We start from the raw sequence: 15,392 nt of genomic DNA on the forward strand, positions 1-15,392 counted from the left end.
AGTAGGTAGGTGTTAAAGCATCAGTTTTTTTTTTTTTTTTTTTGTGGGTTTAGGCCCCTTACCGCTCGGAGAGCACAAAGAGTCCAAATGTATCATCAGCTTGTGAAGCAGTAGTAGGTTTGACCTTTTCCGAACTTCCTCCGTTCTCTGGTGTTTCTGTATTTAGCCATTTAACAAATTGTTGCGACACTGACTTGCATTCTTCTAATTTTCGTTTCCTTATATTTCTCTTTTATGCGCCCGACAGTTGCTTAGACATTTTTAAACTAGAACTAAACAAAAATATTAATTTTAACATGTTGCCTATACAAGTATAAAACTTATAAGATACTGTAAATTGCAGTGGTGTAGCATAGTGGGGGCGGCAGGGGTGGCCTGCCCCGGGTGGCACTTTTTAAGGGGCAGCAAAATTTCACAATAAATAATAATATCATCTTGTAAAAATTTGAACCATTTTATCCCATAGTTTTGTCGCACCTACAATTGAAATGAGCACGGAATAGTCTGAGAATAGACTCACCGTCCGGGTGAATATTAATTTCATCCGTGTGCGCAGCCCGTCGACCATTTTTTTTTTTATTGCTTTTACGATTCATTTTTCATATACACCTCCAATATCCAATTGAGCTATTTTAGACAGGTCCATTGGAAATTGGAGGTGTATATGAAAAATGAATCGTACAAGCACAGTTTTAGACAGGTGGCTACACTGGCAAGAAAATTTTTACTACTTGTTCTTCTGTTATGAAATGGAATTTTAGTCTTTTAAATTGAGGTACCTGAACAACGGGACGGTGAAATTTTTCTCCGCCCTGGGCGCTGACATCCATACTACGACACTGGTAAACTGTATAGTAACTATTATTTATAGAGTGAATGCAAGCAAGTGACAAAATATCATTTGCTTGGATGCCCTCGTATCTCATATTTCTATGATTTTTCCAACCAAACATTTTACAGAAAATAATAAAAACCTAAAAATTTGTTTAATATAAAATTAATTATTAAAATTTTACTATAAAACTTAAATATACATTAAAAAGTACTAAATGAAATAGTCTACATGTACATAAAAACTTAGCATTGCAAATTACTTCACTATACAAATACAAAAGTACAAAATTACCTACAGAAATAACAAACTTGACAGGATTAGCCAAGCACGTTCATCACGTGTCTGTTATGAAATCTTAATATTAATCAAATAATGTTAATATTATTATTTACATTCTTACCTGTTTTCACAAACACAAGTACAGTGACTACGTTGCCATATTCACACTGTAACCTAACTGTAGATAACCTGATTTGAATTACGGATTCTGCCTCGCCAATTTGTCACACAGAACTCGAACAACCAAATATTGTAATACAAAAAAAACTTTAATCTTTAATCTCACTTTCAGATTCCACCATTTTACTACTGCTTCCTCTCTCTCCCGAGCTTCTACCTACTCTCCTGTTCCCTTTTTTCACCTTTTCTTCCTTCCTTTTTTATGGCCCTTTGTCTACATTTTCTTACTACTCTTTCCGACTGCATGCAAATAGATTGTACCTGGACCACAAAACCACATTGAGGGAGGATGAGAAGTTCCAATATCACTACACTAACCTAAGTTAGACAAGTTAACATAGGCATGTTGAAAATATCAGTCAGTTCTGCCATTTATTCGAATGTTTATGTTGGTGAGCAGCAGTGTTGTCAAACGTTCGTAAATAAACGCCGCAACATATTAAAATAAAAGTCATTGATTTCGCCACAGATATTTTGAAAAGTAGCTACTTTGTCGCTACTCGATAAACCAGTTATTAATTTAGACTTTGATGTTGAAAAGAGTTTGCAAGGGTAACAGTAAACACTTTTGCTTCTTTCTGAAAATATCGATCAATTTCTCTTTTCCATAATTTTGATTTCTTTCTGTAAAAATAATCATAAGAAAGTTCTTTGTAATACACTTCATCTCTGTCTTTACTGTATACACTGATTTCAAATTCGCTATATTCCCAATACTTTTTGGTTTGTTTTAAGAATATGATAATAAGAAAATAATAGCATCTGTTAATTAATATTATTGGCCATAAAGCTATATCATTTATTACTTCCATGTCTATATCGAAGTGTTTTTCTGGACTATTTCTATCTTCTGCGTTTTCGCAATCCCTTTTTTCAGTAGAATTTTAAAGACCTTGGGGACCCCTTTGAGCCCCTATGTGGCCGCATAGTTTGCTTACCGTTTAAATTAATCCGCCGTTGAGGTATACAACACATATGCATACCACTATAAAGCAAAAAGTTATGTCAGAATTTCTGCACGCCTTTTACAACCTCAAGACAGATTTTATTCTAGAGTTACCACGTTTTCAGTTTATCAACTTAGCAATTAAAAAAATCGCCGGCAGATTTATTTTTCTTACAAAATGTTACCTTTAAAGATTTCTAGCTCTGCACACTGTAGAAAAATCTAGAAATACAGTTTTGTATATCATAATAATATTAGTCGTCGCCAGAAAGCTCTATAAAGTAGAGAAAAATCTATAAATTTGAAAGCTATAAACATAAATTTAAATTTCTCAAAAAATAAACAAACAAAATTTCAAAAATCGCTACTTTTGGCTGATTTAGGTCTGCGGTCTCTGCTATCTCACTACGTCCCTCTAAAAGTCGCCACGGTTGGGAACACTGGTGAGCAGACATCTAAGGTCTAAATAAGGCAAAATGTAATCACCAATAGAAAGGAAGAAAAATTTAAAATTTAAAAATATAATTTCTTATGAACAGCAGTTTGGATGCAGCTGTGTGGATGCATCTGTTGCACCTGCCTAGTTATGGCTCTGTTCACATATTAAACATGAAGTGGGTAACCCAGATATAAGCTTAAGGACTGTATGAAGATGTTTGACTAGTTTTGGATTACATTGGAAATGACCAGCAAAGAAACCACTCATCTCTGCAAAAAACAAAAAGTTGAGATTAGAGTTTGCACATGAACACATCACTTGGACCAAACAAAAATGGTCCAAGATGTTATGGAGTGATGAATCTAAATTCAATGTCTTCTCTATGTGATGGTATACAATATGTCAGACGACCAGTGAACATGAGATATGACTCAAAATACACAGTTCCTATAATAAAGCATGGTGGTGACTGCATAATGGGTATGGAGATGTTTCTCTGCAAAGTGAATTAGTCCAATTCATAGAATTAATGGAATAATGGATCAAACCATTTATCACGACATACTGCAGAAACAAGTGCTTCCTCATGCACATCATTCAATGCCAAGATCTTCCAAAAGGACAACGACCCAAAACACACAGCAAATTTAGTAAAGCAATTAAGGCTTTAAAAGAAAAGGGTGAATCTTATGACATGGCCAGTCCAAAATCACCAGACCTAAACCCCATATACAATCTTTGGGATAAAGTTGAGCACTGTATATGCCAACGTACACATTCAAATCTGGATGAATTGTGGTTTACCATTCAAAAAGCATGGTATGAGGCTCCCAAATCACTGCTTGACAACTTAGTTAATTCAATGGAACGTCGATATGATGCAGTGATCAGAAGCTCTGGTGACACCACAAAATACTAATATTTTGTTCTAAAAATACTGGATAAATCTGCATACTTCCTTTGATAGCTCTACTTTTGTCACAGTGTAAAATATAAAAACTTTGTTTTTTCTTTTGTAAATCAGATTTATAATAAAATCTGTTTGTGTTAATTGAGTATTTTGACTCTGTTTTTGTGCTCTTTTCAACTACCACAATATTAATTATGTAGTAGGTAGTGAACAAAATAGAGGTCGCATTTTTAAAACATAAGTCAAGGGTAGCACTACTTTTGGCCACTACTGTATGTCTATAAGAAATAAAAATAAGATTTTGCTTAATTTTTCTACCAAAATCTACTGTACTTACACAAATATGAGATGCACTTTTTTCAGGTTTACTTTTCTCTGAATATAAAATATGTCTTAGATTTGATATAAGACACAGTTAATGACCTCTACTGACATGTATCTTATTTCTCTGTCACTAATTCCACTATGTCATTTTAATGATAAGGCCAATATTCATAATAGTAAATATTAAAAGGTGAGCTTAGTTTGATATCATTAGACTATTATAGTAGTGTCATAAGCACTTGGTTGAAAATGTTCTACGTCTTGTAAATTTCCACTTGTTCCAGATGTTTAAGGACATATGGTTTAATTTTATTGTGTAAGAGGTGCATCTAGTGAAAATCTACCTAGATGCCTAGGTCAGATGTGTAGCTAGCCAAAGCCGTATTGGTTAAACCTTTTCTGATAGCTGTTTGATGTTCTTTGAGATGGGCATGTAACAGGTGAGATGTAGCACCTATGTATTGTAAGTAGTGGTTGTAATGATGATCTATGATGGTGATACTGTAGATGCCTGGCAGATGGTTCTTGTTGGGATGGTCTTTGGCGTTGCAGAGGAGAGAGGCAATAGCTGGACTTCTGCGGAATGTCAAATTAAATTTGTTTCCTCATGCAATTCCTTTGTAAAGTGTGGCAAGTGACTTTAGGTTAAGATCTTGAGCTTTGACTTTGTTTGAACTTTGTTTCTTCTTGAGAGGGTTTATTTAGCTGGATGGAAGCAGTGTTGGAAAGATTGCAGATCAGTCCCATAATAGTGTGTGGGATGTAGCCATGCTAGATGGCATATTGGGTGATAGTACAAAGCTCATTCTCTCTTTCCTGTTTGCTAGATGAATGAGTAAATGCTCACCATATTAAGGCTCTGAAAGTTGCCATTGCGAAAGTGAAAGGATTGTGGGATGAGGCTGGGATGAAATTAGGGAGGTGAATGGGTTTCCTGTAGACCTGAGTAGACAGGTGTCCCAGTTTGTTTGTGATCTTGAGGTCCAGGAAATGAATGGAGTGGGCATTGTCCTGTTCAAGACAGAGTAGTAGGCCGAAGGGGTTGTGGGTGATCACCTGTAAGAAGTCCAGAATGACGGATTTATCCTGTCAAATTATTGGATTGTTCGGAAAGTAATTTTGTTTTTTATTACTAAAGGAATTAGATGTATTTTTACCAGCCAATTTCATTTTAATTATATGTTTTGACAGCAGACATTTAAAGACTTATTTCTAAGAGATTGTTTGATTCTGTACAATTTTTTTTTTGTCGTCTCATCAAATATGGAAAATCAAAAGTATCATTTTCAGCATATTTTGCTTTTTTATTACCAAAAAATCAAAATGCAGTTCAAGCAAGAAAAAAATTGTAGTACATGTATGGAGAAGATGTGTTGAGAAAAAGACAGTGCCAAAACTGGTTTACAGAATTTTGTTCTGGCAATTTCAATATTGAAGATGCACCACGTTCTGGATGGCCAGTTGAAGCCAATGAAAACAAAATAAAGGTACTGATTGAAGCAAACTGCCAAATAACAACATGTGGAATCACTAAGAGATTAAATTTGTCAAATTGAACTGTTTATGATTACTTGAAACAAATTGGTTTTGTTTCAAAGCTTGATATATAGTTCCACACGTTCTTAAAGAGAGATGCTCTCTTTGGTGGGATTTTAAGAAAATTTTTTTTTGGAGCTTTTACCAGATAATTTAACAATTGATTCGAAAGGGTACTGCCATTGAGTAAACAAATTGAGTAATATCATCAAACAGAAAAGGTCAGAATTGATCAACAAAACAGGTGTAGTGTTTTACTATGATAATGCCAAATTTCACACAAGTTTGATAACTTGTCAGAAACTGTTACAGCTTAGATGGGATTTGCTATCACATTAACCATATTCACCAGATCAGGCACTATCAGATTATTACTTGTTCCAGTCTTTACAAAATTTTTTAAACTGTAAGACATTTACTTGAAATGATAATGTCAAAAATCACTTGGATCAGTTTTTTGTAAGCACACATCAAAACTTTTATAAATATGGAATCATGCTACTACCAGCATGATTCCATGAAAAACAACACCACAGTTGAATTATTTGATCAGCCATACAAGTGTAGCCAACCCTTGTTTGACTGCTTCACATATTAAACATCAGAGGTGCGTCTAGTGTAAATCTACCTAGATGCCTGGGTTGGATGCGTAGCTAGCCAAAGCCATAATGGTTAAACCTTTTCTGATAGCTGTTTGATGTTCTTTGAGATGGACATGTACTGAACAAGACATAGCATCTATGTATTGTAAGTGGTGTTATTGTAATGCCAAGTCATTAGAAAGTTCTTCAGGAAACTTCCTTATATAGTAAATACAAAACGACTTGTAATGACCAATAGTAACTTTGCTTTGCAGTTATTCAATCACATTTAAGAAAACATTAAAAGAAACTGTTTCATAATTAAGTTCAAACTGTAGCTATCCACAAACATAAAACAATGCTACTACAGTCACAGTTGCAACTAGAATTAGTAAACATTAACAAAATATGACTTAAAGAACTATTCACAATGCCTATTCAGTGACAATATGAAAAAATTACAAAAATGTTACTTTGCTGAAAAAGTGATAATCAGTGACTTCTGCCCTATGTCCTAATCCAAGATTGATAACAACTGGTTTAAAGCATTTTCCATTTAAAACTTAATTTTATATTCTAATATCACTTTTAACAATGAATTATGAAATTTATTAAATATTTTTGAAATTCATCATCATCATCATCTTAGGTTTTGAAGTATTTCAACAAAATTATAAATAAAAGAAATAATTAAAACAACATAACTTTTCATTACCATTAGCTCTTTCTAGCTGATAATTTTTCTAAAACAGATTCAATTGTCAAATTATTTTTAACTACAGATACTGTTTTCTCTCTTGATTTTAAACCCTGTAATAAAAATATAGTTACTATTAATACTTATATATTGTTTATGAAAGCATTGTAAGAACTTGACAAATCAAACAGAAAAAAAAAATTTGATCAAGGAAGAACAAAACATGCACAATACATCAATCATGTGTCTTGTGTTGAAATAAATACTGTATACACAATATCCAAAATGCAGTACAACAAATACATAATTGGAAGACATCTAGTTTACACACACAGAATCAACAATCCACAAGGCAAACCAAAATTTTTTACATAGTGCATCATATACCTGAAACCCAAAAATAATAAAAATAATAATTCAAACCGATACATGCCTTCCAACACTGAAAATACTTATATCAGGCATCACAAACAAAATAAATCTTCAAAATGAACAACACAATATTCTTAAAGAAAAACAGAAAGCATAGAAATCATATGGAATGCAAAGAACAATTACTTATAGATTTAATCATTCAATTACAAGTGCACAAACAACACAGAAATACACATGTAATAAACATTAATTATAAGAAAGCATTCAACAGAATCCCATACTCATGATTATTGCATACACTTTAACTATAGAAAATACAACCAACACACTCAACATTTCTAGAAAACATATAAATGCAACATTGAACTTCACCAATATTGACCTCAAGCTTCAAGACACATACAGTATATTGAAATAAATGCATGTAAGGTACGGAAGTTTCTAAGAAAATTACCTAAGTACTACTCTGATTCTACCTAGCCTACTAGTTAAGCTATAAAACTATACAACATTAAACACAGCCAAACAATACAATATATATTATCTCATCTTATGTACATAAACTGCATAAAACTTTACAAATCCACTCAAGCAAAATTAATTCAGTTATTAAAAATTATGCACATTATTACACTATCATAAAAAATAGTTTGGCAAAGACAAGTGCAGAACACTTCACATAGAAAAAGGAATCAAAAAGGAAAATGAATTTGTACTGAAAAATGGAAAGGTCAAATCCATGGATGATAGTAAAATCTACAAATACAATAAAACCTCAATTTAACAGACTAATTCAGGCAATATGATATATGTTAAAGCCAAAAGTATTGTTACATAATAAAGTAGTATTTCCAAATGCATGTGTTAAAAACTTGACAAATTAATTGGTTTATCTGTTTTTACTTATGTAGATATGTGTGTAATTAAAATTATTGATGTAATTTCACAGGAGTTTAATTTCACAAAAAGTTTTCTATATGTATTATTGCTTATACTCTGACCATAGTTCTGAGTCTGTTATAAACAAGTTTACAATCTAAATCAAAATAAATAAACAAACATTTTTTGGAAAATAAACTTTATGAGCAATGATTCTAGAATTGGATAAAAAACATGTTAAATACATATAAAAAGCATAAAATTAACATGGTGTTAATTTTCACATATGACAAGAAGACTAGAAATTTTTCCCATTAAATTGAAGTCTGTTAAACTGAGATTTTACTGCATCTAAGATTCCAACAAGTCAAGCTAACAGAACATTGTACATTGTGCAGAAATCAAACAAAAGAATATAACAGATTAAACTCAATAGGCCTACAAATAATACAGTTGAATACAAAACACATACTTAAAGCAATCACAAAGAATTAGAACAACTCCAAAAGAAAAAAAATATTTTAAAGAACATAATCATCTTAAATCTTCCATAGAAAGGTTAACTCTTCCACATAGAGGAAGGATGAAGCCTCACATATTTAATAAATCTTCAGAACACAAATACAGACAATGCAATAGTATTTCTGCAAAAACCAAGAAATATCAATTTCATAAAACTAATTCTTGCAGATAAAGGCAACGTATAATTAAACTATATATAAAAGACATACACCAGCAGTCTTAGGGCAGAAAGAGCTCCACAGTTATTGTCAATATGTTTGTGGTAAACTCATTAGAATGTAGATATTTAAATGAACTTATCAGGATCATATTAACAATAACTTTGTCAAATTTCTGGCTAACCTGAGGATGCTGCTGTTTTGAAGAGATGGATGGATTTGTGACTGCTCTACAAAATCAGATCACAATCATAAGAAACTACAGAATGCATATTTTAAAAGACAAACTATTTACAGAAGGCACTTGCAGGAAATACCAAATCATGCCTGATACTATACAACACATCACATTAGATTTCAAGCATTTAGCACAAATTGACTTGCATCGGCATAACCAAACAGCAAACAATACATTAAAGCTTGCACACAAAAAAATTATTACACAACCAGAAACCATTATACAAATACATACCTCAGATGGCCATTGAAAACAACACACAAAAATACAACAACCTGTAATCACAGACTGTTTTCTCTGATTATCCATCACAACAGACCAAACATCAATTCATCAATAAACAAAACAAAATCATCACCATCACAGACATAGCTATTCCAAACACCCTTAATAAACAAAACACATACACTGAAAAAATTAGTAAATATGTAAAATTTGGTCACAAATAAAGAATCTATGGAGAATGAATAAGATATTTATTGTATCTGTAGTTCTTCCTCTCTTGCACATGTGTGATAGCACAAACATTACACAAAAGTGTGGAAACATTAGGCCTTAAGAACAGTACATGCATCCACATTACAGAAAGCAGCCATATTAAACACATACCACATTGTTACAAAATTCTTAAATACAAACACACACACAGAAATAGCACATAACCACAGTAACAATTTTTCTGTAGTCTTGTCTTGATCATGATCTGGTATAACACTAGCTGTGGTATTAACTGAACAGGATGCAATCCACATACACAATAACAACAACTGGTTTTATTCACTCAGCCACTGGTGGACCTCATATTAATAAAAACTATTTTCTGAGAGTATAGAGCATATCATGGGATAACATTTTGCAATGAAATGGCCTTTATGAGTTAATATCATTTTTATATCTACATTTATCGAACTGTCTGTTCTCAAGAAATTTTTTTAGATACTAATTAATTTAAAAATATTTTTCTTTGAAGCAATAAAAGACTTACATAAAAAAAATAATAATTTTCTTTAGAGTCTCTTCTTTAATCCTATTTTACAGTCCAACTCAGAAGTAACAGTAAAAAAAACTGGCTTAAAGATATAACTAAATCTTCAAAAACCAGCAAGCATAGAATTATTAATATTAAAACATTTACACAAGTTAAAAATGATCAAACCATCTTCAAACTTAGTTTTTTTACTGTTATTTCTGAGTTGGACTGGAAAAAAGGATTAAAGAATAGACTTGAAAGAAAATTATTATTTTTTTTATGCGAGTCTTTTAATACTTCAAATAAAGATAATCCTGGTTTATGCAAATAACTACAATATTTTTCTTACTTTACATTTTATCAATAGTAAACTTTGAGGTCAGTCAAAAAAATTTTACCAACTCTGACTACACCCAAAAATGTCCAACTGTGGCGACTCCAACTTCACAACACTGTTTATTTTTATAACACCTATACTCAAGTATACAGAGTCACAAAAAGACTAACTACAAGCAAAAAGTGAAGATAACAGGAAAAATAGAAAAGATTAATAAATTTTATCAAAATGACCTAATTATATTGATGAGTTTTAGACAAATTCTCACTTAAATAACATAATCAAAAAAAATTTGACATAGTGGCTACATTTACTATCATTTCAAACAACTGAATCATTCATTACTTAAAATCTTCTAAAGCAATGGTTCCCAATTAGTGGTACGGCGTACCCCCAGGGGTATGCGAAATTGCATGAAGGGGTACGTGCGGCAATCTAAAATCAATCTATTTAAAATTTAAATGCATGAGATGAAGCAATCAAAAAAATAATGGGTGGACCATCAAAAATTCTGCAATTTACAACAAGAAGTGGAATGCACAAATTTGTTTATTTATAACTAAAAATATTTCGAAATTTCATTAAAAAAATGCATTTGTAACAATACCTAAATTCTTACGCAAGAAACAAAAATTGTACAATTAACACAATTTGTGCTAATTGTACAGTTATCATTATCATCATGTCAGCGAAGCGGCAATAAAATATTTACTACCATTTTGCACAACATACCTCTGTGAGAGCGGACTTTCGGCCATGACAAACATGAAAACTAAACATCATCACCAACTTCAACTTGAAGATGACTTGAGATTGAAGCTGACCAAAAAGCAACCAGATTTTACAAAGTTGTGCAAAGAAAATTGTGCACATTTATCACATTAAAATTAAGTAACCTTATGTTATTTTCATTATTATTAGAATTGTATTTTAAAGATAATAAATGTAAAAAAACTTATTCTATTTATCATTAGCTGTCTACCCACAGCTTCGCCCACATTATATTAAATTTTCTCATGAGAGTAAGATATTTTCTCGCAGTAAAATGTAGCCTATCTACATCTCCAACTTGTAAGCTATTTCTGTGCCAAATTTTATTAAAACCTGTTCAGCAGTTTAGACGTGAAAAGATAACAGACAGATAGACAGACAGAATTACCTTCAAATTTATAATATTAGTTGGATTAATATGAATTTTTGCTATAAGGGGTATGTGTGTTTGAGCTCTTTCTTGAAGTGGTACGCAGGAAAAACTAATTGGAAACCACTGTTCTAAAGTATTTTCCTTAAATTAGAAAAGATTTTAACTAATTAACATTCACAAACATTATCAATGATAATCTGTTTGTGAATTTATATATATATATAAAATGTGTGTATGTGTGTGTGTTACAAATTACCTTCACTACATCCACTTCAGTTTTCTTGATACACAATGTTTCAGCAATAAACCGAATCAATTCAGAATTTGCCTCACCATCAACAGGCCGAGCACTTATTTGGATATCAACAACATCTGTTATACCTGTAATTAAATATGTAATAAAAACAATTACTTTAAGATTAAATACATATAAAATATTTTTAGTTATGAAATTAACATATCTGATAAATTGAAAATTCTATAATATAATTACATAATCATCATAATATATATTGTTACATAACTTTAAACAGGCTATTGTAACCTTGGTATCATTACACTTTAAATTATAACATGCCTTTGATATATCTGCTTAATGTTACCTTTAAGAAAAGAAAAGCAAAAGTGTACATGCATTATCTTAACAAAAGAATAATGATCATACAATAACAGAGATAACAGAAAACATTTCCAGATTTAAAAGATTAAATTTTCTTATCTATACTAATATTATAAAGAGGTAAAGTTTGTAAGTTTGGATATAGGAAGTAATCTTTGAAACTGCTCATTCAATTTCAAAAATTCTTTCATCAATATTTAGAATGGACCTTCGGGGTGGACATAGGCTGTATATTATTCCATTAAACATTCATATAAATTAAAAGGTATCATCTAGGTAAGCGTTATATTTTTGGTGTCAGCAGGTGGCGAGGGGCCATACGTATACAAGATAGGTAACCGTGTGGCACAGTCACATGTGACTATATAATATACAAGTTTGGTCACATGCACATCTATATAATATACAAGTTTGGTCACATGCACACGTGGCAGTGCATGTAACCAAACTTGTATATTATATAGATGTAAAAATTCCCCCACGGAGAGAGGGACAAAATTAAGGCTTATCGTGAAGAACTCAGCTTCTATTACACTATTTTAGATGCAGTTTTTTGCATTTTTGATTGTGTTTTAATAGGGTATGTCAAGAGAGTGTACATTCATTCATTTATTGTTGTACAAATATATGAATACTTGTCAATGGCCAGTCAATAGCAGACTGGCCCCGCATTGAGCATTACCAGTTATACACATTAGATATTACAGTACTCAAGATAAAATTTTGTTACATGTACAGAAATGATGAAAGCAAATACTTAATAGAAGAAAATAAATCAATAAATACATAAAATAAGATAACAACAGATAAATTAAGAAACAATGAACTTAACTATATACAAAATTATGTACATAAAATCAGCAAGATTGCAAAGACATAGAGTTACCTTTAATAGAAAAATATAATTAACCTGAATAATGAATGTAAATAAATACTTAATGTAGCATCTTGCTGATTGGAGACTGGCGCATACAGTTATAATTGTAAGTAACTCGCCATATCATGTAAAATGTCCAATTTATACAAAAAGTTCAGGAACATCCAAATAGCATGTAAAATGCAATAGTCTAGAGGTTGCAAGACATCACAGTATAGATGTTTATCACAGTTTCTTCAGAAATGCATTATTTCAAGGAGTGAATTTCCTGTTGGTCTGTGATGAAGTTCAGCTAGTGGTCTGCAAGTATTTCCTGTTGGTCTGTAGTAACATACAGCTATTTATTTTCATGTATGTATGTATTCAGTCCTAGTTAGATATTTTGATTTTTCTCTTAGATACGTTGGACACATTTTATCCATGGTATTATGGTTATGTTGTGTTCTTTTCTCTTTCAAACAGTTGACACATTTTGGTGTTTCATGTCTATTTGTACAGTTTCTAAAAAGATGGTTCTCACCACAATGACTGCATATAGATTCTGTGGAAGTACAGTTTTTAGCAAATGGCCAAAGGACAAGCATCTATAGCACTATATTGTAGGAATAAAATCGTACACCTGACAAGTTGACCAGTGAATGTGAACTTTTCCTACTTTTATGAGTATATCCCTTATTTCAGGAGTCACCTCGATGACCCAAGAAAGGTAGTTTCTGTTCTTTTGTTTTAGAGGAAATCTAATATTAATTTTTTCTGCAAAAATTTTATCAGTATAAGGATGTAAGAAGCACACGTTTTGTTCATAGATATCATGTATTAATTCCTCTTTCACATCTGCTTTAGGAACAGATGCAATTTTCATTAATGGAAGTTGCTTTTTTGGTAAACGTGAGTTTAATCCTGGAACCTGTTGAACAGACTCTTTAAAGTATTCAACTTCATCTTTATGATTTAAGTCAACAGCAATTCCCCCATTTTTCAGTTTCCGTAATCGGTTAACTCCTACACCAAGGATATGTGGTTTCACATGATTGGTTAAATAACTTTTAGTTTGTTCGGAAGTGGCACCCTCCTGATCACTGTATACTAAAACTGTATGGGTCTGCAGAGGCGGTTCATGTACATTTGAGATTAGTTTAATACTTTTTTTGAGAATGTCTCTGTAGCTGGGGGCACTATCTTTTCCTCCACCAAGGATTTCATTAGAAAAATTCTTTTTAAGATTATTTACAGTTTCTTGAATGCCCATTAAAATTTCCATTGTTTTGTCATCTTGAGTAACCCTGAACTTTTTCAAATCTTCTCTAGTAGTAAGTACAGAAAATTTTTGATCAAAGTACTCTGTTAAACTATTTTTCTTTATGAAGGTTTCCACCAATTGGATTACCCGATTAAATTGTGTCAATATGTATGAGGAATGACACGCAACTCCCAGCTTAGCATTTGGATTGTCCAGAGAATATTTTTTAAATTCCTCAATAATGTCATTGGCATTATCATGAAAAATTTGTAATTCTGATTCCATTCCAATCATTAGAGACATCAATATAATCAGGAAGTATAATATAGAGAAAGTTAAATTTAAATATTAATTACTTTAAGAGAAATAAATCTATTGTTCTGAAAGCGTGCTCAACGTCTTCTTCTTCTTTAGAGGAGTCCAAAAATATACAGTAGATCCCCCTATAAAACCGTTTCCTATAGTTATGATTCCTATAAAAATTGTGGCAGTACAGTAGATCCCCCTATAAAACCGTTTCCTATAGTTATGATTCCTATAAAAATTGTGGCATTATCCGTAAACAACGGTAAAAATAACTCCTATAATACGTAAAACGTCATCGGGCAGCCGAACTACTTACCCGCCGTCCGTAGCGCCACGCTACGGAGAGATTTCNAAAACAAGAAAAATATCACTTCCGTTGAAAGTTCCAGAAGCTTCGAAAACAAAGAAGTTACTATGGAGATGATCAGTTAAGAATGAATGTTGAAAAGTTCAAAATTTTATTTTAAGTTGAATTATATTTTAAAAACTATGAACGTAAGAGCGTGAAATTTGCAGGATAATTGACATTTCATATCTTCTTAGAGATGACCAAACATTTTTTAGAAATAACCAGCAGGAAGCCCGTGACAACCCAACGAAATTATATCGGAAGTATGCAATATCTCCTTAAATATTGGGCCAAAAATCCAGAAATTTAGAACACCTAGTACTCATATAACAGGTGCGAATGATTATCCTTGTTAATTTCCGATTAATCGGATTCAAAGGTCTGAAAATTGGATCCGATAATTCACAATTTCCAAAAATGGATAACTTCGAGAAGAATGGTCCAATTTTCTTAAACTTGATAAATTCTTAATCCATGAGATAAACTCTTTTCAAAAATATATAACAATGTGAACAAAAATAAGAATTTCAACAAAAAACTCAATTTGAAAATAGAGCAAAAATTTCTGCATCCATTCACTCAGTTCAGTTTAGCGCCCCCAAGAGTGTACACTAAGAAGGGATTTTTCAAAATTCCCTCCTGCGGGGAGTG

General features: G+C 31.8%; 1 protein-coding gene and 1 long non-coding RNA gene across 4 annotated transcripts in view; both read right to left on the reverse strand.

Moving 5' to 3' along the window:
• The window catches only part of LOC111625123, an 11,328-nt gene extending 8,830 nt beyond the window's left edge, over positions 1–2,498 (reverse strand). Inside the window, exon 1 of the long non-coding RNA XR_002756687.1 lies at positions 2,327–2,498. This is a non-coding gene — a long non-coding RNA (uncharacterized LOC111625123). The remainder of the gene's footprint in view (positions 1–2,326) is intronic.
• LOC111625122 (UPF0235 protein Daro_3887-like) overlaps positions 1–15,392 on the reverse strand; it is a 57,576-nt gene that overhangs the window by 27,377 nt on the left and 14,807 nt on the right. For 2 of the 3 annotated variants that reach the window (XM_023368160.1, XM_023368162.1), the window contains exons 3-4: positions 11,607–11,731; positions 6,746–6,840 (exon numbers count right to left, since the gene is read on the reverse strand). In XM_023368160.1, the coding sequence (XP_023223928.1) occupies positions 6,748–6,840; positions 11,607–11,731 (218 nt within the window). In that variant the 3' untranslated portion in view covers positions 6,746–6,747. Of the gene's footprint in view, positions 1–24; positions 273–6,745; positions 6,841–11,606; positions 11,732–15,392 lie in introns of those variants that run through there. The other variant, XM_023368159.1, reaches the window with a different exon arrangement.

Source organism: Centruroides sculpturatus, unplaced genomic scaffold, assembly GCF_000671375.1.
Source record: "Centruroides sculpturatus isolate CEXI.00-Female unplaced genomic scaffold, Cexi_2.0 scaffold404, whole genome shotgun sequence".
Lineage (NCBI taxonomy): Eukaryota > Metazoa > Arthropoda > Arachnida > Scorpiones > Buthidae > Centruroides > Centruroides sculpturatus.